Consider the following 24575-nt stretch of genomic DNA (forward strand, 5'->3'; position numbering starts at 1 on the left):
GCCTGGATATTTATACTGGGAACAAATAATGATCAGCTTCATCTTATGGACATAATTTTTTTTTAATTCAGTAAAAACTAAAAACATCTCAGTACGTTTCTATCCACATATATTTACTTTGCTTAAAAAAATATTACTCTCATCCAATTACTAACAGTTTAATAGCAGAAAAAAATAAATAAACAAAAGTTGTGTGTATAATTAACAAAAACTGTGGCATATTTTTAAACCCATGTGGTCTTCTAGTTTTGGACTACCTCTGCTCTTCACGTGACTTCATCACCTTTGTCCCTCCAGTGTTTCCCTTTGTAACATTCACTTAGTATAATTCAATTAGATAGTTTAAAAAATGCTCCACAGACAAAGGAGAGCAACAGCAATGTGAAAGTAAGGCAATTAAATATATATATATATATATATTCTAGACAATAATACTCAACATCCATTTTCCAAATGGTCTCTGTGCAAAAAAAACAATTGTGCATTTAAGAGTGCTATAGAGTCTTCGTCTCTCTTTCTGCTCCTGGTTTATGGGCCCTGCAAACATTAGTCTATCTCTTCAGGTCTTGGTGTCTAGTCTCTTTTCTACAGACTTCACCAGCAGCTCAGCGTACTGCTCCAGCAGAGCCAGGGCCTTCTCTCCGTCACCGTTTACCCCTGGGGGCCCTTCAGATTGGGGTGAGGAAGGATGAGGCAGAGAGTCCAGCTCATCCTTAACTGTAAGCAGCGCCTTGGACAGGATGCTCCTCATCTCATGTTGATCTTCACTGGTCTGTTGGCTATGCTGTAGTACCTGTTGTTAAAGAACACATGCACATATAAAGTAAGTCAGCCATCCAAACTTCCAGAAATTAAAAAGAAAGCCAATGATGGAGTGAAATTGGTAGTACCCTGAACGACCACTTGAGGCTTGCCCAAAAACAGAGTCAAGTCTCCATACTGTTTCATGTTAAAATACTCAACTTTACAGAAGAAATAAACATGTTTTCCACCCGATAGAAAATGATTGTAGTTTTTATAGAGCACTTTCCCTTTCATAACAAAGTGTGAATGTTTTTATAATTCACCCATTTAAAATCTGTTAAGCATTTAATATGGGCTACTTTGTAGCTACTTTGAATGGCAAAAGTAGCTACACCCATCTTATTCACCATTTAATGTACTAAACCATACACTGTATTTGGTAAGTATATATATTTTTTAAAATCTTTTTTTTGCACTAGGCCACCTACACATTACACCAACAGGAGCTGCTCCACCCTGGAAACCCATGAGCCATGAAGCTCCCGGCACACAGTTTTTGTGCTGATGTTAATGACACAGGAGTTACTGAGTCAGCAAAGTGCTTGTGGTGACTTTAACAAAATATGTGCCTCAGTACTCAGCAACCCCGCTCTATAACGCTTCCACTTTACAGTAATATCACATCATGTAGTATCTGGGAGGGAAGAAATTTCACAAGCTAACTTTTTGCATAGTGGCATCCTATTACAGCATCTAATTTAAATTTGATAAACTCTTGAAAACAATTTTTTTTTCTCACAAATGTTTGTAAAAGCAGACTGCATGGCTAGGTGTTTGATTATATACACATGTGGCAGTGGGATTGGAAACACGTGAATTCAAAAATTAAGGGTTGTGGCCAATGTTATCTATATAGTGTACCTTCCAGTGTGGCTTGCTGTGTAGTTTACTGTACTAGCATCCCATCCAAAAAGTCCCTGCTAAGATTTTGGTGAGTTAAATTCTACAATTTCCCGTGTTCATTACTCAACCCTAATCAGCAGGTATCTGGATTCATGCGTGCACACATACACTTTATTGATACTTTATTGATACCCTAACCCTTGGTTGGATAATAGATTGGGTAGCAGGCTAACCAAGCTAGCATGCTAACCAAGCTAGCTAGCATTAGCTGATAACAGTTCACCCTCTTGTTTAAATGTGGTCACTTCTGACTATATTTAAAAAACAAAAACAAAGCAAAAACAACAAGGTGAAAGACATGTTGAGAATTTTAAAATGGGTGGCTTTAAAATGCCCAGACACACATGTCTTTTATGCAGTTTATGCAGTCAACAGGCAGCCAGGGGCACACACAGATGGGCAGTGCCTTTATCTCTTCTTTCGCTTCATCAGATTATAGATGTTTGCTTTTCCCCTTTGTCTTATTCTCTCTCTGTTTCCTGCTTTCTATCAAGTTCTCCATCCACCCACCATTTTCACACATTCGTATACACAGACGCACACACTGACCGTAGTGTATAACATGACAGTTTTCCGCAGACTGCTGTGAAGGTCGGTAACAACCTGCCTACAAGTTTCCAAGGTGACTGAGTGATCTGCAGAGAGAGATAGAGAGAATGAATTTCAAGTACGGCACAGCATGCAGAAAATCAGCACCAAACCCAGGAGCACAAATAGCACAAACACAAGCGTGCGCTGTTATCGAGCGAAGTAGGAGAGTGGTAAACGTCGTGCAAAAGGTTGAAGAGCATATAAGGAAGAAAGAGGGAAAAGTTGGTATCAGAAAAGAAACAAACAGGTGAGGAGGTTGCTGCAAAAAGCTGCAGAGCTGTAACAGTGTAAACTAAGAAAACTGATTTCACAGTTTATATCATCCAGCAAAACACAGTTTCAGGTACAGAGCTGCTATCACTTAATGCCATTTAAGGTTTCTGTGTTTTTCAAATTGAAATGAAGCGAAAAGAAATTCCTGGCCTTTGAAAGGCGCTTATCATTCAGGGAACAGCCGGGAGGGAAGTATGACGAAGGGGATGGAGTTATTGTAAGATTCACCAGAGCACTTTAAAACTATTAGATACCTTTTATTTACTGAGCAAGTGAGCAATGTGAGGAAAACTCTGCACTGCCCATTAACTGAGGCTTTGTATTTGATGTCACAGCAGAGTCTAAGTAATATTCAAATTCACCTGCAAATTTCCCCAGATAATGGAAAACAGTACCTGGTGTGCAAACATGAGGCCATAACGGAAAACGTTCATCCTTTTCAGGAAGTACAAATGTGCAAATTTTATGAAAATCATCCATATTTTGATATTAGAGGGAAGCGAGAAGAGGGCTGAAGACAAAGAAGCTAAAGGAATGAATGTAACAAAATGTAACAAATATAAATGTAACAAATGTAACAAAAAAAAGCAGATATTTAAAACTTGTTGTTCTGTCATGTGTCGTCCTTGTAAAGGTCTAACTGGAAGCAGGCAGATGACATGAGACAGATAAGACTGACAGGCAGTACTGAAAAACATCAGGGGACGTAGCAACAAATAAGAGGAGGGTTGGTTAAAGAAGTCGTGGGAGGCCAAACCTGGCTGTGGGCTTGATGTGTGGGCCTGTTCAGGCACCAGAGGGCACTCTTTAGCTACAGCCACCTGACCTGGCTCCTTGGCACTGGGAATAAAAGCCAGAAATGTAAGTCAGTTGCAGTGGCAGTACTAATTCTTGTATATAAGATACCCAGAACTGAACAGATACAATGAACAAATACTACTGCAGCCAACTCATAGTGTGTATGAAGCAAATAACTAGCAATTTGATGTGCGACTGTTAAAAAACATCTAGCAAAGTCTTCACAAGTGATATAAAACTTCACCTCTCAGAAACCGAGTCCCTTTTCTGCTTCACAGGCATGGAACATGACAAAGAGGAATCCAAACTTAGAGACAGGTGCCTGCCTAATGCTGAAAATAACAAGATAAAATCACGTTCAAGCACACAGTTAGCCGATCGGCTCCTTAGCTCTGTGGAGACATCAAAAAGTACACGACTGGCCGGTGTTCTGACCTTGTTTGTTTAGGGGAGTAGCTCTATGGTGACATCCGGGGTCTGTTGTAGGAGTAGAAGCCCTGCTGATACTTCCAGACCAACTTGAGCTTGGCTTCACCTCCAGGCACAGGCTGCGTCGAGGGCTGAGCGGCTGCTTAGGAAGTGGGATGCGAGAAGGAGGGACATTCTGGCTGACTGTAGGATGAGGTGGAGTCAAGGAGGGACTGTTTGATAGTGGAAGGGATGATTTTGACGGCGCAGAGGATGGGAAAATCAGGACAGGAGATGAGGCGAGCATGAGAGGCTCAGTTTCTACCTCCACAGATGACCTCCTCCTCTTGGAGAAGAAGGGGGAGCCTGGCGGGGTCATTATATGGACGGCATCTCCAAAAGAGGAGGACCGGCTTTTTGCCACAGAGCTAGCAGTGGGGTTCATGTAAGAGTGCTGGGGCTTGAGTTTAGGGCTCTCCCACGGAAGTGGGGACTGGGATGACTGTGGGGACCCAGAGGAGTGTGAAGAAAAGCACGAGGAAGGTCTGGGAGAGGGTTCATTGAGGAAAAGCTGCTGAGGTCTCTTGTGCAACTCCCTCTGGTCACTAGAGGGCAGATGGGAGGAAAGAGCTGCAGAAAAAGACAGTGAGAAGATTAATATAACTAATTCTAAGAAAGTAGAATTAAATTACGCGTGCTAAAGTGTCATGAACTGATTCAGAAGACTACAAAGCAGTTACTTTCAACTCATGTGGGAAAGTACACTGATTAATTTGGCAAATTTCAAAGAAACTGTAAGTCGGCAATGCAAATTATGTTTAAATACACTCTTGAGGCAGATTAACTTTCTCACAGTTGCCAGCGGATGGAATTACTGTAGTTCACTGAAAAATCAGACACAAACATTACAGGAACCACAGACAAATAAATGAATGAACTGAAACGGGATCAAACGTACAGCGCGTGGCCAAGTCCTGGGCAGAGCGCGATTTTTGGATGCACGTCGTCCTGTCCAGCAGCAGCGAAGCTTTGGGGGGAGGATTAGAAAACCTCCAGAGGTGGGACCCTGTGGTCGTCTTCTTCTGGGGTCTAAGCGCAGGAGGACTGCTTCTCTCCTGAGCCCTGCTGAGACGCGATACAGCATTATTTTAGTCACATGACTGGCAGGAATAAAGCACAGTGAAATGTCTGCTGTTGTGCTGACATAGCCTTGTGACACAGCATCCCCCCCCCCCCCATGTTGTTCATACTGATCTTTTAGAATCATTTAGTGACTTTTATGCTTTTCGCAGATCCGGTTTTGCCTCAAAAATGAAACCCCCATGACGCCTCTTAATGTGTGTGCTTTCTTCTTACTTTGGCCCTTGAGCTTTTCCAGGGGACATGGGACTCTTATTTTCTGCGTTCCCGCCTACGCCATCTTCCATCAAGGGCCGCACTTTTGACACCGGGGGCTTAATGGAGCGGCCGCCTTGTTCCTTCCCATTCGCTTTGGCAAACAGAAGCACGTCTCTGCGCAGAAAGGTAATACCGGGTAAGAGAAGCAGATAAGTGAGACACACATTATTCCCCTAACGTATGTGCAGATTGATACTACTCTCAGGTTTGTAAAGTCAATATGAAGCCTCATCCAGCAGTCAGTTAGCGTAAACTTTAAACAGGAGGGGGTTGCACTGCTTAAACAAGATATACCATGTGAATTAGCGAGCTTTAGATGTGCTGGTAGGTGGATGTGGAGACTTCTGCAGAGAGCCGCCTCTTTAACAGTAGCTTAGACATGAGGGTGGAATCATTTAGCCCCCAAAATATGAAGCTGTTTACACTTATACATCTCCACCTCCAAGAATAAAAAAAGAAAACAATTTCCTGCACAAAATCACCCGTAGAGGGTTAACAATGTGACTTTAAACTGACAGCTTGACTAGACAGGGAAAGTACACAGCGGCGTGTGAGAGTCCGCATGGGTTTGTAATTATAGCTGTTGAATCCACATTGGTCTGAAGTGGTCAGGCAGTACCGGTTATTATGTCCTCCGGCCAGGAAGCGTGAAGACATACTGAGCCTCGGGACTCTGCTCTGCTCAGCTGTGGATGGACATCAAGAAAAAACAAAAAGGAAGAAAATTGAGACAGAGGCAGGAAGTAGAAGTGAGACTGACAGGATAATCAGTGTCGACTGTGTCTGAATTTGCACGTGAGGTCATTTAAAGACTTCTGGGAAATAAAGCAATAATTCTTTTCTCCATGTCTGGAGGTGTTAGCCACAAACAGGCTATACATTAGTCATAACTAGACATCAAAAGGGTATCAATCTTCTGGCTCCCAGCAACAAAGAGAATAAGGTTATTTCCCTAAAGCTCAAAGCACGCCTGTCTGTGTGTTCTGTGTTACCTGTAGTGCAGCCCTCCGACAGCGTCTCAAAGTTCTGCTTGAGGAAATCCGCTCGATCGCATCCGCCACTGTCCGTTATTGTCTTGAGGGCCTCGTCCATGCTCGTCACCCCTTCCCTTCGCTCCTCGTCCTCCTCCTTCTCGTCGTTCTCCTCATCCGAGCTGTCCTGACTCAGATACTCTGCCTCTGCAGGATCTGAAAGCGAAAGCAAAATTAGACGCAGCAGAGACACAAATATGACAGAGAAACCAAAGTCTTCAGTGGCCTTGATACAGCCCTTACACACAGGGAGGGGGGGCAGCAGGTACTCTGTAATCCTTAAGAAATAACCAGCCTGGTAGTTTTATCTGACATTTCTCTTATCGAGCCTCGAAATAAAATAAAATAAAATAAATAAATAAAATCCACGTCTCTCTGCACGCCCAAATCCCTCTCTGCAGGTATGAGCTTCACTGTACATTGAAGAGATATTTTAAAGCTCTCCTGGACATTTTAACTCGTGATTTTAAATCCTGCGTTTGGCACACTTCAGAAAGAAAACCTGAGACTGAGCACAGGCAGGCAGAGAGTACTGCAACATGAAAAAACCTCACAACGTGAAGAAAGCTCACATTTTTTTAGCATTATAAATATACAAAGACCTCTCAGTTATGCTGCAGTATCTGGTCTGGCCTTATGGACTGAAAAGGACGGAAAGCCGATTATGAGGGCGGTCAGGAAGCCCGTTCTCTCACTCCCTTCACATTCCTGTGACTGCAGCAGCAGTTTGAGTGGCTTATGCTCATGTTATGCATTTTTCTTTTTTAGTTTTGTTACATTTAGTTTTGATGTTGGATTAGCTTAGATCAGATGTGGGGAATTAATCTCCCCAAGGGGGCGATATGAGAAACTGGGACTGTTTTTGAGGGCTGTAACAGGGATGTACACCAGGCTGGTCAGAGTGGCAGCAGTTTAGTGTTGCTGATGGTTTATGGTTTGACTTTTCCTAGTTTTCTTTTGCATCTTGTTCCTAATTATTTATTAAATTTTGTAGGAACTGTGTGGCTTATTTCAGTTATGTAGAATCTCTTACAGCGTGGAGATAGACACACTGGGGTTGTAACATATTTTTAAGGTGTTTAGACTTCTTGTGTTAGTTTTTGTGTTGAAAAACTGCAAAATCTTGATGAAAGTATGTAAATAATGTATGTATGTTCTCACCAGGGCATAAGCATGAATGCATCTAAAGCAGACAGTCTCCTGTCATGTGCTACTTGCTGAAAAAGTGCAACTTTGGACACTGTGCTTTACACGATTTTTTGGAGTTCAGAGCTTTTGCACAAAAGACTCTTTTTCTAATGCTGCATGCATTCAGAGTAAGACCTTACCATCCAAAATATGATCTGGGCTGGACTCTCTGCTGTCATAATCCAAAGAGCAAGCGCTGTCTGGGCTGCGGCTGTCCTGGCTCTTGCTATGGATCCCTCGTCCTTGCATCCTGCAGTAATCGCTGATGTAATGGAATCACCGACGTGGGAGCAACAAGGAATGGGGAGGGGGGGTGCAGAAAGAGAGAAACAGCAAACTGAGAATAGAAAAGGACTTTTGTTGTCTTGCAATGGCATTGCAATCAGTCGGGCAAAACAGTGCGTAGCAGGCAGAGGTTTACCTGTCCAGAGGACTTGTGTCGTCCTCCTTTTCCTCAGGATAGAGCACATCTGTCCCCTTGGTGTCCCTGGAAGTGTGCGAGGACAGCCAGTCGGCGTCCGGCCAGGGTCGATGTCTCCTGGGTCTCTCTCCCATCTGCAGAAAACGGGCAGTGCAATTATACACTCACGGATCCACACGAGCAGCTTCCTATATCTCCCTTATAGACAAACAGAACGTACCACAGGCTCTTGCAGGCCGAGCGAGCTCTGCCTCTCTCTGTCATGTGGGGGGCAGCTGGGGTTTTTCTTCGGAGCAAAGGTTTCCAGTTGCCTCAGGTCCAGCATGGATTTAACCATCACTTCCAATGAGCCCATACGATGAGACCAACGCCTCCGGGGACGCTTTGAGGACTCAGGGATGACTGGGCTGACGACTCCATGCTGGGAATATACATTATACACAGCACAGTACAATTATTCACCCTTTCCATCACATTTGTTGCTATGGAAGAAACTGTATGGCATCATTAACACACAGGGATGCGGTTTTTTTTTTTCCATTTTTGTTTTCTTTAATGGAACAAAAAGCTAATACTGCATGTTAGGATGCTTTAGGTTGTGCTTTCTTAGAATAGTCCAAAATGATTTATTTTATTTAAAGTCATAACAAACATCTACCTTTGTCAGCTCCCAGTCCTGTCCTTCATCCGAGCCTCCTGTTGCAGGAAGGAGCACAATGATTACAAAGTTAATAGAGGAAGTCAGTTTAAAACAATTTTGGTTGTTTTCCAGATTCTGCTGCACTCTGCAAAGAAGCCAAATGTCAGGGCAGTGCACCAATGGAGGATTGTCTACCTATTACTAAACCCTTTTGACCTCCTTGATGTAAAAAAACCCCAAAAGCAGTTACCGCTATGTTTATTCATGTCATCAATTATCACACAGTACCTGTGTCCTCCTCTTCGTGGCTGCTGGCGGAAGAAGAATGGGTCGCGTTGTCTTCGGGGTCATTGGCATCGTCGTTCGCCGCTCTGTCGTCCTCCTCGTGTTCACGGTCGCTGTCAGAGGACAGACCCCCCAGAGCGGGAGCGCTGTACACCTCACGCCTAGGGTAACACAGCGAAAGAGTCAAGAAGATGAATATTCTATCTGTGTTGCCATGTCATTATACGCGAAGGGAATACATTCGCTTGAGGTGGGCTCTTTATCATCGGCGCTGGGTTCGTGGAAAGAATGTACTCAATTAACAGGTGGAGGTGTGCTGGTGTCGTCACCTGAGACTGGAGGTTTTGCTGGGTGGTGTGTTTGGGTTTTCTCTGAGCTGGTGCAGCCTCTCTCTCATGGTGATTGTCAGCTCTGGGGACAGCCTCCACACAAAGATGCAGCTGGGGGAGATAAAAGCATTAAATATTCAAGATTTCATTTCAGCTCGGAAGCATCTGCAAACACATTTCCACAGCCATTTCCTACAGCTGCAGCGGCAGAAGATTGCTTCGGCCTGGGTGCAAGGACATCACTGAGAGGCGGTTTCTCACCTATCTCCCGATACAGAAATCAAATGCCGGCAATCGCTGGTAAACTTAATCCCAGTGACGATTTCTGCCAAACATAAACAAGAAAAAAAGGCTTGTTAGCTCTCATTATGTTCTCTGTCATTGTGGTTAGATTTATTCTGTGATAGCTGCGTTACCAGAATGTCCAAACATGGTGGCCACACACTCCCCGGTGTAGAAGTCAAAGATGCTGATGGTTTTATCGGAGCAGCTGGTGGCCACGTATTGACCAGAGGGATCGATCTGAACCTGCCACACCCAACACAAAAGAGCCTTTTAGTATCTCTCTCTATATATGTGTATATATATATATACAGACAGAGAGAAAAAAGGTGTTTCAACTGTGGAGAAAAATGTTACCCTGAGCAGACTTCCATCTTCACTCAAAGATCCTTTGTAGAGTTTTTTCTGTTTGCCGCTGCTGATGTTGAAAATCCTGCAGAGAGAAGGAAGAGATAAGCCACGGCACCTTTAAAGAACACGTTCCTAGCGAAGCTCGTGTATCTTTGAAGCCGCGTGCCCTCGCTTACCTGATGCAGCGGTCCTGACAGCCAACAGCGGCGTACTTGCAGGTGGCGTCTACGTCCATGTCGTAAAGCGTGGTCTTCCTCACCATGTGGTGAGAACGCCTGAACTCTGTTCTTCTGTCGGTCTGTGAAACAGAACAAGACAGTGTCAGGCCTGCGCTGGAGGAGGGTAGAGAAAATATCAGGGGTATTTTAGCAGAATGCATGATGTGACTTTTATTCTGAGCGTGCTGAACTCAATATAACCTGCAAAGAGAAATATGTGCAGCTTTACAGTCATTGAGACAAGTCTCCAAAAGCTGCAGAGATCAGCTTGACTCAGGATCAATATCTGCATATTAAAAGGTGGGTATACAGCTAGTTGTTGCATACAATAATGGAGTGGGGAAAATAGACTGAACATGTTTGGCAGTTAGAATAGAATAGATTAGATTCTCTGTGGTCAAAGTTTAGACCACAGAGAATCAGCTTTTGTGCATCACTACCATCATCATCATCATCATCATCATATAGACATAGTCAGAAAAGGGTACTCTTGCAGCTCATCCTTGAAAACGGCACAGAAGAAGCTCATTTCTGCTCTGCCGGAGCACAAACCTGTCACAACAACTTTCTAAAATGAGCACTCCATAAATGTCTGTACGCCAAAGAGAAGGTTCACTTTTGACTAACAAGCCCTTGTTTACTGCGCTCTGGAAAAAACAAAACAAAAAAACAACTTAATGTTCTGAGTCACTGCAGTGGCCTAAATCCCGTCTCAAGTTTATAAAAAATGCTGTAAGTGGCCTGCTAACCCAGAAGCAATTCCAGAGCAAAAGAATGTCGCCTCCTTTTCTTTCTCTCTTTTTTTGTATTTCGTAGTTATACAACTTGTAGCACAAACGCTCCTTTTGTGGTCTGTGCTCTAGAATTGCTAAACAGATTGTGTTACCATTGTGCCAATAAGTGTGACCTAAATGAGAGGAATTAATGAAAAAAAAATTAAGTCAAATGCAATGAAGCTCTTTGTGGCCAGAATTAGTTATTCAGAAGAATATCGCAGGCAGTACTTTGACGAAGTCAGAATAGCTGGTTCACTGTTTCCAGTCTACAGTGAGGTGGCTGTTTCCTACCTTGTTAGCATTTAGCAGCCTGCATATACATTAGCTTTAACATTGGTGTTTGGCAGGACGTTCTGAGTTAATATTTTTTGTGTCACTCATGCTTTTGCGTGTGTTTGTTGGGTAATATCCAACATCTGATGTTACCTTGTGCGCTGTGCGGAAATAGATGCTCTTGTCTGCCCCACAGCTGATCATTCTCACCTTGTTGTCATTGGCTAAAGAACAAAAAACAAAAGCATTTAGTCATCGTGTCTTCATGCACGTTCAATCATCCAGGCAAGGAAATCCCAGAAAGTTGATTCTGTTCATCTAGACGGAACGTTTTCAGTAGGAGAAATGATTTGTGCGTGAAAAGTGTGAGAGGATTACCCTGCCCTCAACACCGACCAAGTGTGTCAGTGTTGAGGGCAGAAACGTGGTGGCGCCGTGGGTTCCCCAGTTTCACCCACTGTGGCTGATTTGTATATGGAGGAAGTAGAAAAGAGGACTCTATCATCCTACCCTGGGAAACCACCGAGTCATCGCTTCACATATGTGGATAACACCTGGGTGAAAATCAAATCTCAGGATGTCCCACAATTCAGTGATCACATTAACTCAGTGAACAAACACATCGAGTTCACCAGGGAGGGTGTGAAAAATGACAGGTTAGCTTTCCTAGACTGTGAAATTCCTATCAGTAATGGACAACATTTGAAAGTCAATGGAAACAACCTCTGGCCAGGCGGATGGCAGAACACAGGCCAGGACTCCACAGTCTATTTACATCTACAGGCCAGTGGCCGCTCTGTCAGTGGACAGGGAGGAACAGTAGTTGGAGTGGGGAGTCAAGGAGGCTATTTACGTGAAAAAGGAACGACCATCTGTGAACTGAGGGGGCCTAAGGGTACATCGTTCACTATTTTACAGTGCTGTGATTACAGATATACCCCAACTCTCTGTGAATAGCACTCATGGAGATTGATCAATGGTCGTGACAATTTGCATGTTAATGATCATGAAACTGACCTCACAGCCCATTGTTAGTCAGTGGTGCTGGTTTCAGTCATTATGCAAATGTAGTGTTTATGAGGTTGGAGAAGCCTGCAGACAGCTGAGACTGAGAAGCCACATGAGTGATGCAACGTTTCTGCCACATCCAGATGAACGTTCCAGGATTTAGTCATCTTTTCATTCAAAAAATTGAAACCTGACCACAGAGACACCCTAATATTATACAGCAGCTTATTATACAATTACACTTTGACCTTTTTAGTATGAAACTTACTTTTATGTTACCAAGATAAGGTTTTGCATGTTGTTTAAGAAGTTAGCTGGTTAGCTGAGCAATCTTGTCTGTTGCAAAATGGATACAAAGCTAAAGCTGACATCCCTGCACTTCCACGTAAATAGTGCAGAACTAGAGACGGAAATTTAAGCTATATGGACAAAATCACCTAAACATTACACCCACAGGAGCTGCTCCACCATGGAGACCCATGTCCAAGCACACAGTTCTTGTGCTGATGTTAATGCCAGAAGAGGTTTGGAGCTCTGCAGTTATTGAGTTAGCTTAGTGTTCTGGCATCTTCTATGCAATATGTGCTGCTACGCTGGGTAAACCCCGCTCTGTATCTTTAAGTGGTGTTTAGGAGTGAGAGCTGCTGTGGTTTCTAAACCACTTTGCAGTAATACCACTAATACACACATTTTTTTTGACTTGCTGCAGTGGTGGCATCCCATTAAAGTACCAGTGACTCTTTAAAATGACCCGCTCTTTCATAAATGTTTTTGAAAGCAGGTTAATGGGACTGAAAAAAAAATCTTTGAATTTCAAAGATTAAGAGGTGTGGCCCTTTTTGTCCATATGGTGCATAACTCGTCATTTCTTTCTCTACATGGAAAATAGCTGTAGGCCAAATACTTATCCTTTTTCTGCCCACTGACTCATCATTTGCAGACATGACCACCATGCAGAAATACACCAGAGGAACTCAAACCCAGCTAGACTCATCCCTAGGGCAGCATTTCTGCAGTTCAGCTTCTTCAAGCATGAAGTAATTGGTAGCTTAAAAGCTAAGCTTTCAAAGTTGTTTGCCCCAAACTGCCTATTTTATATTAACCCACTATTACCAGTAAAAGAATTTTACAGTTCATGAAAAAGTCCAGAGACAGTAGATTAGTGCCTCTTCAAAAATCTAAATTTGAGTGGTGCAAACATTTCATATCAGCTGAAGAAGAGAAAGCAAAGTGCAACTGAAAGGCTTTGCTCAGGCAACCAAAACTCCACCTGAATACACACGTAACCGTCATTTATTATTGAAACAAGTTGTGCGGCGTGTGAAATAAAAGAGGGACTTTGTGTGGGACTGAGCGGAGATGAAAGCGTCGGATTAAGGAAAGATTAGCCGTCAGATGTTGACAGCTTCTCAAGTGTCTCACCAGCAAAGCGGACGGCTGTTATGGATGAAGAGTGTTCGTCGAGTGTTTGCACCAGACTGTAGTCGTCTTCTGCATCCAAGACGTGGATCAGACGATCCCTGCTGGCTGTGGCCAGCAGCTTCAGACCTGAGAGAAATCAGACCACATAATCACCTATTGTATTCACAGCCAATGTGCAAATATTCTCCAAGCGTGCCATCATTATAGTAACTAATACAGTCTCACACACACACTGACCTGTTTCTGGTTTACTGTATTCGAGGCTGAGGATCTCAGCATCATGGGCTTCCACCTTAAGAATCTCCTCCATGCTGCTGAGGTCATGAACCCTGCAGAATATCACAGTTTTAGGACAGAGGTCACGTCAGTCTGTCATCAGCCTCAGCCTTAGTCTTCTCGTCCTACCTCAGCATGCCACTGCGATCTCCAGATGCCAGGTGTTTGCCGTCTGGGCTGACACAGATAGTCCTGATGCCCGTCCTGGTTTCCGCTGTCTGTCCATCCCCCGACTTGACCTCTGAATTCGCACTTGTTACACACTCTGAATCCAGCAAGGTGCTGGTGTTCCCGTCGATGTAGATTATATTCAAAAGATCCTTTATAGAAATGAGGGAGACAGAAAGTAACTCTTCACAGCTGTACTTGAAACACAGCTGAAGAGAAGACGGATCTTGGAAGTCAAACTCACTTGGCTCAGGATGTTTGGAGAATGAGTTTGTGTCCAGTCGTCCATGCGCCACACTCTCACGGTGTTATCAGCTGAACTAGTGAGGAATGCGCCTGATGACAAACCAGAAGCCACTTCTTCTGGAACATCTGGAAACACCTGGGGAGTAGTGATAAAAGGAGGAGGTTCAGTTAATAATAAACTAGATGAGGGTAAAAAAAAGCATGATTTTAAAAAACAATTAATGCTGTAAGTTAGATTTCTAGAAATGCAGTTTCACTATGCTGTGAATTGTCTTATATCGACTGTTATCAGCAGTTTCAAGCTGCCAAATTCTGATGCACAATGTTCAGTACAACAGCACAACAGCTCAGTGTTTCCCAGTTTTGTTCGTGTAATGATCCCCAATGTGCCGCAAATTACTAACCGAATCAATAGGTAGAATCCAATCTGTTGTACTGCTGTAATCCTATTGAGCCAGGAGGCTTGAGAAAACACACTGAACATCTCACAGCTTTTAAAGAGGTTATATAAATTCACTTCCTCCTGTATGCATTTACCTCCAGGTCCCAGACACAGGCGGGATGAAAGAGGGCAGAGTGCACCTTCCCCACCCGCTGCACATCTCTCACGTCCCACACATACAGGCTGTGGTCATTATATACACAGCTGAGCCGGCAGCTGACGGGGTCATAGGTAACGGCAACGGTGTCTGGGTAACGGGCATCCGCTGTGGCGTTGAACAGATGACTGTGGGAATGAAAGGTTGGGACAACAGGAATAGATGTTTTCTTTGTAAAAATCCGACATCCTCGAGAATAAGAAACATTTAGACGAGACTCGGGCTTGCACTGCTTGAGACAGAAAGCTCTATTTATAGAGCTCACTTGATCCTGCAGTGGATCAGTGCTAAAGAAAGGCCGAGTTACTCCTGAGCTCTTTCTCACCTGGCCTCAGTCATGGAGGAGACGTCAGAGCCGAGGGGGTGCGGCCGCGGCAGCGTGCACACAAAGTGCAAGTCAGCGGGTCTGAAGGCTCGCACCGTTCCATCGGCACAGCCGCAGAAGATCATATCTTCAGATAGAGAGAGCGACTGAGCCAGCCCGGTCTGCACGGAAGGACACACGCCAGATAATCAGCTCACAAGTCATAGCTTCATAATCTTTCTGAGAAAATGGTAAACATTCAAATTCATTCAAGTCTGAAAAATTAAGCTAATTATGCTCCTGCAGATAATATTACATCATTGCTTTGGCTGAGTCCTCTGCAAAGGTTACAGAGGAGTAGAAAAGCAGCCCCGTTGGAGCTTTTCCAAACACATCCTGTACCTGTCCTTGCTTCTAAATCTTCTAAGATCCTCTTCACCCGTTCAATAGACACGTATGGTTACTGACCTAAGGCATTTGTGCCTGTACTGTACTCAAATAATAACTAAATGAACATGCATGTTAGTGCTGACTGAGGCCAATACCACATAAAGAAAAGTGACACCTAGTGAATAAAGAACAAATATGTTACATTCAGCTACCATTTAATAAAAATGAACAGTAGTGGCAGTTTGAGAGTAGAGCATCGTATCACAATATTTTGCTTGGTGATACTGTAAATATTCAGGGAGAGCAAATATCATTATTTTTATTAAGTACGTTAAAATACTCGAACAAGAGGGCTCATGTCCTACATCACTGACTGACTGCAACAACTCTCAGAGAGGCTGTCGGACGTTTGCAAGTAACTGCTGTCTAATCTATAAATGCAGACTGCAGATTGCCAACATACTGGCATCAGTCTGAACGAGTCCTTGTTAATAAACACAACATGAGGGAAGTCGACTCAACAGATTTGAATTCGGTGATTTATCACAGCTTGACCCCGTTCAATTCATCTTGTGGCAGGTTTTAGTCACAGTGTTGGTACTTGCTTGTTGTTGCTGCTTGACAATATAATTTTGCAGCAAGAAATTACATAAATCCAAATAATCTACGTATGATTACTTTATCTTATTAGATAAAACAAATACTGACAAAATTTTAATTGGAGATTTATGAATATCTTATTCATTTTGTTTTGTTTTCTTATATGTCACAAAATGTTAAAAATCACATTGATCATATAGTGGGGTGTCTGGTTAGTCCCACCTCTACCTTTCACCTGCAGACAGCCCCTCCCCTCTCACTCACCCGAAGGTCCACCCACTTGTCCAGCATCCTCTTGCTGTTAAACTCACACAGCAGGCCAGAGGAAGTAATGCAGAAAGTGGAGTCTGATTTAGAGCCACGTCCACAAGCTACATCACAGAAGAAATTGTTCCTCAGCTCTCCCAGCAGCCCGGAGCGGCCCAGCAGAGGCACAGGAGCGCTGGCCTACATAGCACAGAGAGGTGATGGTTAGCCGATAAAGCTCCAACTGAAGGAGTTAAAGTGCTTCCCTGAAATGTTTCATGTGTGCTTCTGAAAATTAATAATCCCTGGGTCTCACAAATGTATTTGCATAATGTAAGAGTGCACTAAAGTTATTCAATTATGCAAAAATAAAGCAGAAGTAAAAGGTAGGGAAATAACTCCAGGCAGTAATAAAAGATAGGAAAGCCTCTCATACCTTGTTGGCCTTGCAGTGATCCAGATACCAGAACTTGACATGCCTGTTCCCCACTGTGACAAAGTAGGAGCTGTCCTCGGAGAAAGACACACCTTTCACCTTACTGGACACCTTGTTAGCGGCCACTATTACATCTTTCTGCAAAGAACAACACATTCGAAAGAGATCACACAACTAAAACACAATAGGACTCGCTGCTCAACAGTATAACATTACATTCACTACATGGTTTTAGACATTTTCACTACTTTAAAGTTATTTTTTCATTTAGAGTTTGAAAAAATTGAGCTTAAAAATTGCCAGTCATCAGACATTAAACCATCATTGTCCTGATTAAAGCAGTCAGGAGAACGGAAGAAGGTGTAAAAGCACAAGTAGGATTTGAGCTTTAGAAACTTTCAAGGGAGACAAACCTTCCACGCCCAGACGTTGACCATCATGTCATGTTGATTTCCTACACTGACTATGTATTTGCCATTGGGGGAGAAAGCCACACAGGAGACGCCATACTTGTGCTTCTGGAGCTCGGCCACTTGCTTCCGTTCTGCCACGTCCCATACTCTCACCGCCGGTAGGTGACCGCTCTGATGAAAAAAAAAATGGTAAGGGGGGGAGGAGTCAACGTTTAAAAACAATGTTAGGTTGTTAGTAAGATGGCGAACACTCCTCCATTCATACACTAAAGCGTCTTAATGTTTTCGTCGACTGAAACAGGCTCCGCTCAGGAGTCACCTGTCATTCCTGTCTGTCCATCTCTCTAGAACAGGGGTGCCCAATCCTAGTCCTCGAGAGCTACTGTCCTGCAGTTTTTAGATGCATCCCTAATGGTTTGATTACCTCTTCAGCATGCCATCAAGTTTGGCAAAGGCCTGATAACAAGCCATTCATTTGATTCAGGTGTGTCAAAACAAGGATGCATCTAAAACCTGCAGGACGGTAGCTCTCGAGGACTGGGATTGGACACCCCTGCTCTAGAAGATCATCCTCTCTCTGTCCTCTGATTGTCTACTTGTCCCTTGACCTGCTCACATTATTCCCTCCTGGGGATCGAAAGTTCAGCAGACTATTTGTGTAGTCTCCTATTATAATATGGTAAAAGGACCTTTCAAAGGTCAGAGTTATTAGGTCCAAAAGAAATAGTGTGACATTCAACCGAAGACAGAGCTGCATACAAAAGACACACAAGAAGAGGAGGACAAAACAGCCTGCACATCCGCTGTCAGCCTGCCCCTGTATGTAAATGAGCTACTGTTTGATGAATGCGTGTGTGTGTGTGTGTGTGTGAGGGACATTTCTTATCAGATCACTCACTCGGGCATATCTTTTACTCCTCCTTTTAAAGGGCCTGTGGGAAAACATCTAATACAGCTGTGATGCGCTCAGCTTTGATCACCGAGCGCAGCGGGTTAAAAAGAGGGCTCTAATATTTCTCCACCACATCTACTACGATCTCTAACCAGTTTTAATTACTCAAAGTATTCTAACGTTGGGAATGTAGCACATGGTTCCCTTTGAATTCCAGGAGAATCCAGGAGAACAGCCTATCCTCAAGTCTATTTGGTCTTTTGAACTTTGGTCTTTGTCGTCATGGCAACTGCTGCCTGCCCATCCACTTATGCAGAGAAGTCTTTAATCGGCTTTGATTGGCCGGGGAGGATTAAGATAGCGTGTTGTGTCGAGGCCCGCGTTGTAACTACAACAAAACCGATTCAAGATGCTTGACTGAAAAGACACATTACGCTGTGACACGACAGAACAAGGCCCTCTGAAGAGGAGAGGCTGCAAACACAGAGCTCTGCAGCAAGCCTCCATCCTGCTGCGATGTCCGCAGCACAGCGCGCTAACTCCTTCTTATACTGTGGATAACTGAAGATGGGAACAAGCTCATTCTCTGAATTCTGCAGTAAATCTGAATTACTACAAACACCAGTCCTACTGTGATGTTCACTCGACACAGCAAAAACCAAAGAAAGCTAAACAGAAGACGAGAGGACAGACGCAAGTTTGAGTTTACCTGCAGAGACAAAGTGAGAAAAGTGAGGGTGTTGAAACTCACCTCTCCTGTCACCAAGTGTTTGCCGTCAGGGGAAAAAGACAGAGCTGTGATGGTTTTCCTGTGAGAGGGACAGAGGATAACATCACAGCATGATTAGTTCAGTGCTGCTCTGCTTCAGTGAAGACTGTACTCGCGGATGACTCACCTTGAAGTGTTGATAATGTGGTGCTGCCTGTTCTTTTTGGGGTTCAGTAAGACTACCACACACCTACAAAAGGAAACCAAGAAATTCAGTAATGCATATTAATATCTGATATGGAACAGGTCGAGAAACGATGCACATACTTAAGGAAAATGGCCATTTTATGTTAATAAATTAATGATAGAGCTTATAGGTGCAAATGTTTAAACATTCAAACTGTGCAACTCCAAAGAAAGCCTGATGCTAATGGATGAATTTTATCTGGAAGCTCTTCCTTGGTGGTAACAGCGAGAAGTAGAAACACACTGTAAACATTGGTGCTGTTAATGTTCTAGGAAAGCATTAAATAATTGACATATGTAGTGATTGCGAAAAAACAACTAATCATGTGCAGAAATGAATTTATGAAACTTACAAATGACCATAAGATCAGCTGGATAACTTCCAACCACTTTTTCTTTCTAATTCCTCTTTATTTTTATTTAATTTTACCCCACAACACAAAAATAACCCCAATAAATCATCAATATTTTCTGGTTTAAATCAGCTGTGTGTGTTGTGGGCAAAACTCTGCATTCATGATTTATCATTTTCTTTTTGTGTGAAACATACAGATGAAGTCAGGAGCTTGCGCACCCTCATCGTGGGCATGGACGAATGATGATTTTAGGCTTTTAATGATTTCTTTGAACTGTAAATACAAGTTGTTTCGATGTGTCACCACTTTGCAGAGTGAAGTGAGTTTTACATTACTCCAAAATCGACACCTTCAAGCTCGGCTGAAGTTTGCAGCTGCCAACATGCATGGCCAAAAAACCTTGGAGTAATATTTTACAGTCAGAAGAGACAAAAATTGAGCCATTTGGCAACAATGACAAGGGGTATGCCTTTCCGGAGTAAAGGTCAAACCTAAGCACAATGCACCTCCTGTGAAGCAGGGTGGTGGTAGCATCATGCTCTGGGGTCGTTTGGTAGTTGTACATTGCACCAGTTGGATATATTAATGAAGAAGGAGAACTACCTCCAAAATTTTCAACTTCACCATAAATCAAAAGCTAGATGACTGAAACTTGGAGAAGACTGGGTGTTCCTACAAAAAGGAAATGAATAGGAACACAAGCGCGCACACACATTTTAAACCTTGGGTTGGGAAAGTGCACAGGATTTTCCGTCCTTAGTCTAGTTTTCAAAATACAGAATAACTTCCTTAGAGGGAACATTCAGAAAGAAGATTACACTACGTTACATGAAAAATGAAAGCACGACTAGACATGACGTGAGTCATTTTTAGTTTATTCTATATATTTCATCATATACTTTTCCATATTGAAATAACGCACGCATAATATTGTTACCTATTAATTAAAATCCTTTTTGCATCCTAGCTCGTGAGCAGAACTTAGATCAGCATTGGACCTGCTAGTGAACTGCACCGTGCCAGGAAACTGCATTCCTGGTACAGAACAGCTTGCACAGATTTAAACTGAGACAGCAGGTGGGTTGCCAGATTGTGCACCATTTAGTACAACGATGAGCAGAACCATTTGTGCAAAGACATGCCCATGCATACCTCACACAGACACACACACACACAAACCCTTACACTCCTTTACATGTTGTTGCAATACTGCTCTAATTCTCCTCGTTTTTCCCCTTTGACCGCTGGCCTTCTTAATATTAATACAGCTTTGTTGGAAGGTTTGAGAACAAAATCAGCTCAAGTGCACAGATTTTGTTGCGACCTGGCAGGACCCACTCTGCTTGTTTTTAAACACTGCTTTCACCCCCCCCCCCCATCACCAGTGCAGATCTAAACCATCCAGCATAACCATCCTCATTTTTATATTCTATGCTGATTAAAGCTATAGCAGCAAAAATTAATAATACTGCACAACAAGCTATCACTGTGCCAGAGACAGCCTCCCCAAGGATGGGATAAAGAAAAAAAACCAACACAGAGCTCCAGTCCTCTGAGATGATGCAGAGATAACACACACACGCAGAAATTTGCACACTAAACATCCGCATGAGGTAGATATGATAAGGCAGCTGGGAGCGAGCGGAGCGCTGATAAGTCAAAGGTCAGATTAGGAAGATAACAGCGCATAAACAGTCTCTCTCATCTCACCCTGCAGGATAGGCCACAAGTCCGGATCGAGGGTCGCAGGCCAGAGCGCTGTTTCCTGAAGAGGTGATGCCCAACACTTTCTCTAGAGTCACCTGTAGAGAGACAACACAGGGCGGGTTTGGTTTTCAGGAATTCATCATAATTAGAAAAGAAAAATAAAATAGTGGAGGCTGACAGAAGAATAGAGAGAGAAGTCAGTAAAGACACAAGTAAATGTGCTGTTTGTGTACAACATTCTGGTATCTTATGTATTAAAAAGCAGCCTTTCCTGGCAGTTTCAAGATTCAGGCTGTCAAATCTGAAAAGTATTGATCACCGTTATTGTCTTTATTGCACACCTGCACAAACTCTGTGATAAACGAGCAGACTCTGAGCTGCTGATGTGCAGCACCAAGCATGTCTTTGATTGATACGTGTCCAACAACAGGCTCGAGACAGAAAACTGTCGTCGTTTTATCTTTTGGGTGTTTGAGGCGTAGAAAAAAAAAGAAAAAAAGAAAAAGATCTCAAAGACAAAGTGAGGATGTGACAGCTGGCTTGGCACGTCTGTCTGTCTGTGTCTGCCTTGGGAATTAGAAACCAACTGCTGGCGTCATTGATTAGTCTGAGTGAACATATGAATGTAGCCGAGCCTCAGTGTCCTACTAACAAAAGTGCAATAATAACATCAGCAAACAATAAAAAGAATCATAACAAATGCTTTCTAAGAACTCTAAATAGACTCTAAGTTTGTTTTTTGTTTTTTTTTAACTGACCAGTCTTAATAGATCATTTATAAGCCATTAATAAGCCAACCTTTTGGGTTGCCAGGTTATCAAAATGTCAATTTTGCCGCTGTTTAAACATCACATTTGGCAGTAAATCAGCTATTAAATCGTGAATGCTTGCTTAACATAGGTGTTCCCAGTCCAGACACTGCAATAACTTCATTTTAATAAACAACGCCAGCTGTTCTCATAATGATTTATCACTACTCTGCCAACAGGTCGCAATAACTGTTTTAATAACTATAATGAATGCCTATCTCACAGTTTTCCACCCTGTAACGCGTGACTTGTTACGACCTGTGCATCAATAAATTGCACAAAAATACAGGATGCGGTAAAAACAATAAAAATGACAGCTCATATATGGAGGCTGATGTTTAATTTCTTTTTTGGTGAATACAATAAACATGAATTTTATGGCAGTTGTTTCATGGTTCAGGCTTTACAGGGTTAAGCAGGTGAAACGTTTGTACCTTAGATTTCCAGTAATTACAGTAAAGTATCTCAGATCAGATTTCTAGCTCCAGGTAAGCCTGCAGCACTAACAGGTCTGCAGCGGGACGCTTCTTCTGTCCGGCTGTTCTACTCACACATCAGAAGTTTTCGTACCTTGCTGGTGAGATTTTCTTTGCAGTTCTTTCCGGTGGATGGAGAACGCAGAAACTTCCTAATGCGACTTTTAATGGTGAATCCATCGCCCGGCATTTTTCTTAGCTTGGCAGCCCGGAGGCACGGCTCTGAGGGCTGCTGACCATCCACTGTGGCAATCCACGGACTGACGGAGTGTGGCGCGCACACGGGCTGGAGAAGAAGAAGCGAAGGGGAGCGCGTAATGATCCTGCTCCCAGGACTAAAACCTTCCGGCTGCAGAGCTTTACAAAGTGTGACAGAGCTCCTGCAGCAGCCGGTGGGACATGTGGAGGCTAATCTCTCGAGTGAGTTCGCTGTTCTCTTCTTCTGTCGTTGCCGGTTCTCGTCTGAGCGCTGCGTTTGCAATGACAGGAGGAGACGGAGTCGCCGCTCAGCTGTTCGCTTGTTCCCGTGTGCCAGTGTGACATCACTGGTTTAATCCGAACCTGAACTGGTCCCATTCAGTGATTACATCAGCTTTTGTTGCTTTTGCGCCTGATTTAATGGGATCAGAGAGACCGGTGCAGGGGACGATTTGGGAAGCCACCAAAGAATTTATTAGGCTGCTGATTAGCAGACAGAGGTTCACTTATCTGGAAGTTCACTCGTAGTAAATGGGACTGTTTGCTTAAGTTAAAGCAATTTAGGTTTTGATTGTGTCTTTTTTTGAACACTTTGACTCACGTTGTCTTGCACGAAGGCGATAATTAGTGCGTGTTAAGGAACTCATCCATTTGAATGAGATTTCAATTCTGAAATGTCTTCGTGGAAGATCTGCATTCAAACCACATCCTTTCAGAGCACACTGCACTTATTTTTGCCAACCTACTGGGTTTATTTATAGGTCTTCTCAGCAGACCTTTATAGTCAATTATTATTTTTGGTAACAAATAGCTAGTAATACTAACAGTGATATATTCTGTTACAGCTTAAGTAAATCTGAAGACTTTTGGTATAATATAGTGCTTCACAAACAAAAACAAAAAAAATTTTGTGATTACTACCAAACTACCACCACAAATGTGCTGTTCCAACTGATGATTGGATGATCGGCCATGTAAGTGTTCTAATTCACCTTAGTTTAAAATTATATCTTGAAGGTTGATATCAACAAACTCACCTGCCAATAAAACCCAGCCAACTGCACCATACAGTATTGTAAAATACCATATTTATAATTAACTAGTTACCAGAAATGTGTACCTTAGTTATTGCTTAATTTAAATACAAAGCTGGTGGAAGAGGCTTTCCCCCCCATTATGTTGCCTGTATTATATTGTGCAGGAGTACCTGGGCCCTGTGCTGTGGTGTCCAGCATTGTGACAGTGGCAGTGAATTCTCTGGGTCCTGTGGTTTGTACCAGTGCAGATTTGTAGAGTTCTGGTTAAGTCTGAAGACTGACAACAACTGCTTAAGCACTGTTTATGGGTTGTGGGAGGGTGCATTGTTCTTTTGGGTGAGTGCTGTTGCCATAGTGAGTGTGCAAAGTCTGCAGCAATGCTTAGGTGGGTGATACATATCAAAGTAGCTCCCAAGTGAAGGCCAAGACCCAACGCAACATTGGATCATCATGAAATCATCAATCTTCAGTCCACCTCAGTTTTAAAGTACATGCATAATGTTATCTATGACAACAGATGTAATGTTTGCTTGAATATGCCATCCTGATGATGTAACTGAAATGGTTTGTAGGTCAAAAGTAAGTGGACAATTGGCTGATAAATCACTTTCATGTCCAGGTGAGGTCTGTATCATATTTCATGACAAATTAGGCAGGTAAAATATCTGGAGGTAGTTTAACTCTGAACACAAGGTTCAAAGAGATTTTAAGTCAAGTGAAGACTATTCTTACACTGAATCATCAATATAAACTTTAGGATTGGCTACATGAACAGCCTGGTACATTCTTAAAAAAGAGGAACGCACCGGCCAGCTGCACCAAGAGGCCACAAAGACCGCAGAAGATGACTGAAGTGCATGATGACAGAATTATTTCCATGGTTACAAAAACCAATTTCACAACATCTCACAAAGTCAAGAATACTCTCAAGTTGGTGCACAACAGTCAGAGTAAAATCAACTGAATAAGTCACATGATGGGGTGGGGCAAGGTCTCACAATGGGCTCACCCGAAACAGTCTTAGGGACACTCTCAATAGGGTTTACAAATCTGGGACTATCCACCAAT

General features: G+C 43.0%; 1 protein-coding gene across 4 annotated transcripts; it reads right to left on the reverse strand.

Moving 5' to 3' along the window:
- Positions 1 to 43: 43 nt before the first annotated feature.
- LOC146371456 (mitogen-activated protein kinase-binding protein 1-like) lies at positions 44 to 22811 on the reverse strand. Of its 4 annotated transcripts, none has more exons than XM_084953538.1 (33): positions 22367 to 22811; positions 20991 to 21082; positions 18866 to 18928; positions 18721 to 18778; positions 17078 to 17248; positions 16665 to 16802; positions 16247 to 16429; positions 15014 to 15174; positions 14627 to 14816; positions 14088 to 14225; positions 13805 to 13995; positions 13637 to 13728; positions 13400 to 13525; positions 11123 to 11193; positions 9879 to 10000; positions 9709 to 9784; positions 9486 to 9597; positions 9331 to 9394; positions 9070 to 9180; positions 8744 to 8901; positions 8474 to 8511; positions 8036 to 8236; positions 7816 to 7949; positions 7535 to 7656; positions 6168 to 6362; positions 5795 to 5861; positions 5134 to 5289; positions 4736 to 4899; positions 3805 to 4407; positions 3614 to 3701; positions 3329 to 3411; positions 2257 to 2342; positions 44 to 793 (listed from the first exon to the last, which is right to left on the reverse strand). In XM_084953538.1, exons 1-33 carry the CDS (start codon positions 22460 to 22462, stop codon positions 560 to 562), a joined length of 4584 nt encoding a protein of 1527 aa, XP_084809664.1. In that variant the 5' UTR covers positions 22463 to 22811; the 3' UTR covers positions 44 to 559. The 4 variants fall into 4 exon arrangements, with proteins under 4 accessions (XP_084809664.1, XP_084809662.1, XP_084809663.1 ...); XM_084953536.1 differs by having other exon boundaries at positions 4736 to 4902; positions 22367 to 22551; XM_084953537.1 differs by lacking the exon at positions 44 to 793 and having other exon boundaries at positions 2261 to 3411; positions 4736 to 4902.
- Positions 22812 to 24575: the final 1764 nt, after the last annotated feature.

Source organism: Perissodus microlepis, chromosome 15 (assembly GCF_051167445.1).
Source record: "Perissodus microlepis isolate ML-2025 ecotype Zambia chromosome 15, ASM5116744v1, whole genome shotgun sequence".
Taxonomy (NCBI): domain Eukaryota; kingdom Metazoa; phylum Chordata; class Actinopteri; order Cichliformes; family Cichlidae; genus Perissodus; species Perissodus microlepis.

What these genes read in the sequence shown, in the direction of transcription:
- LOC146371456 (XM_084953537.1), bottom strand. Translation starts at nt 22,462, where the DNA reads ATGCCGGGCGATGGATTCACCATTAAAAGTCGCATTAGGAAGTTTCTG. An exon ending in AACACTTGGTGACAGGAGAG is followed by an intron (nt 17,249 to 18,720) that starts GTGAGTTTCAAC and finishes TTTTTTCATCAG; the next exon opens with AGCGGTCACCTACCGGCGGT. An exon ending in CACCATGTTTGGACATTCTG is followed by an intron (nt 9,395 to 9,485) that starts GTAACGCAGCTA and finishes TATGTTTGGCAG; the next exon opens with AAATCGTCACTGGGATTAAG.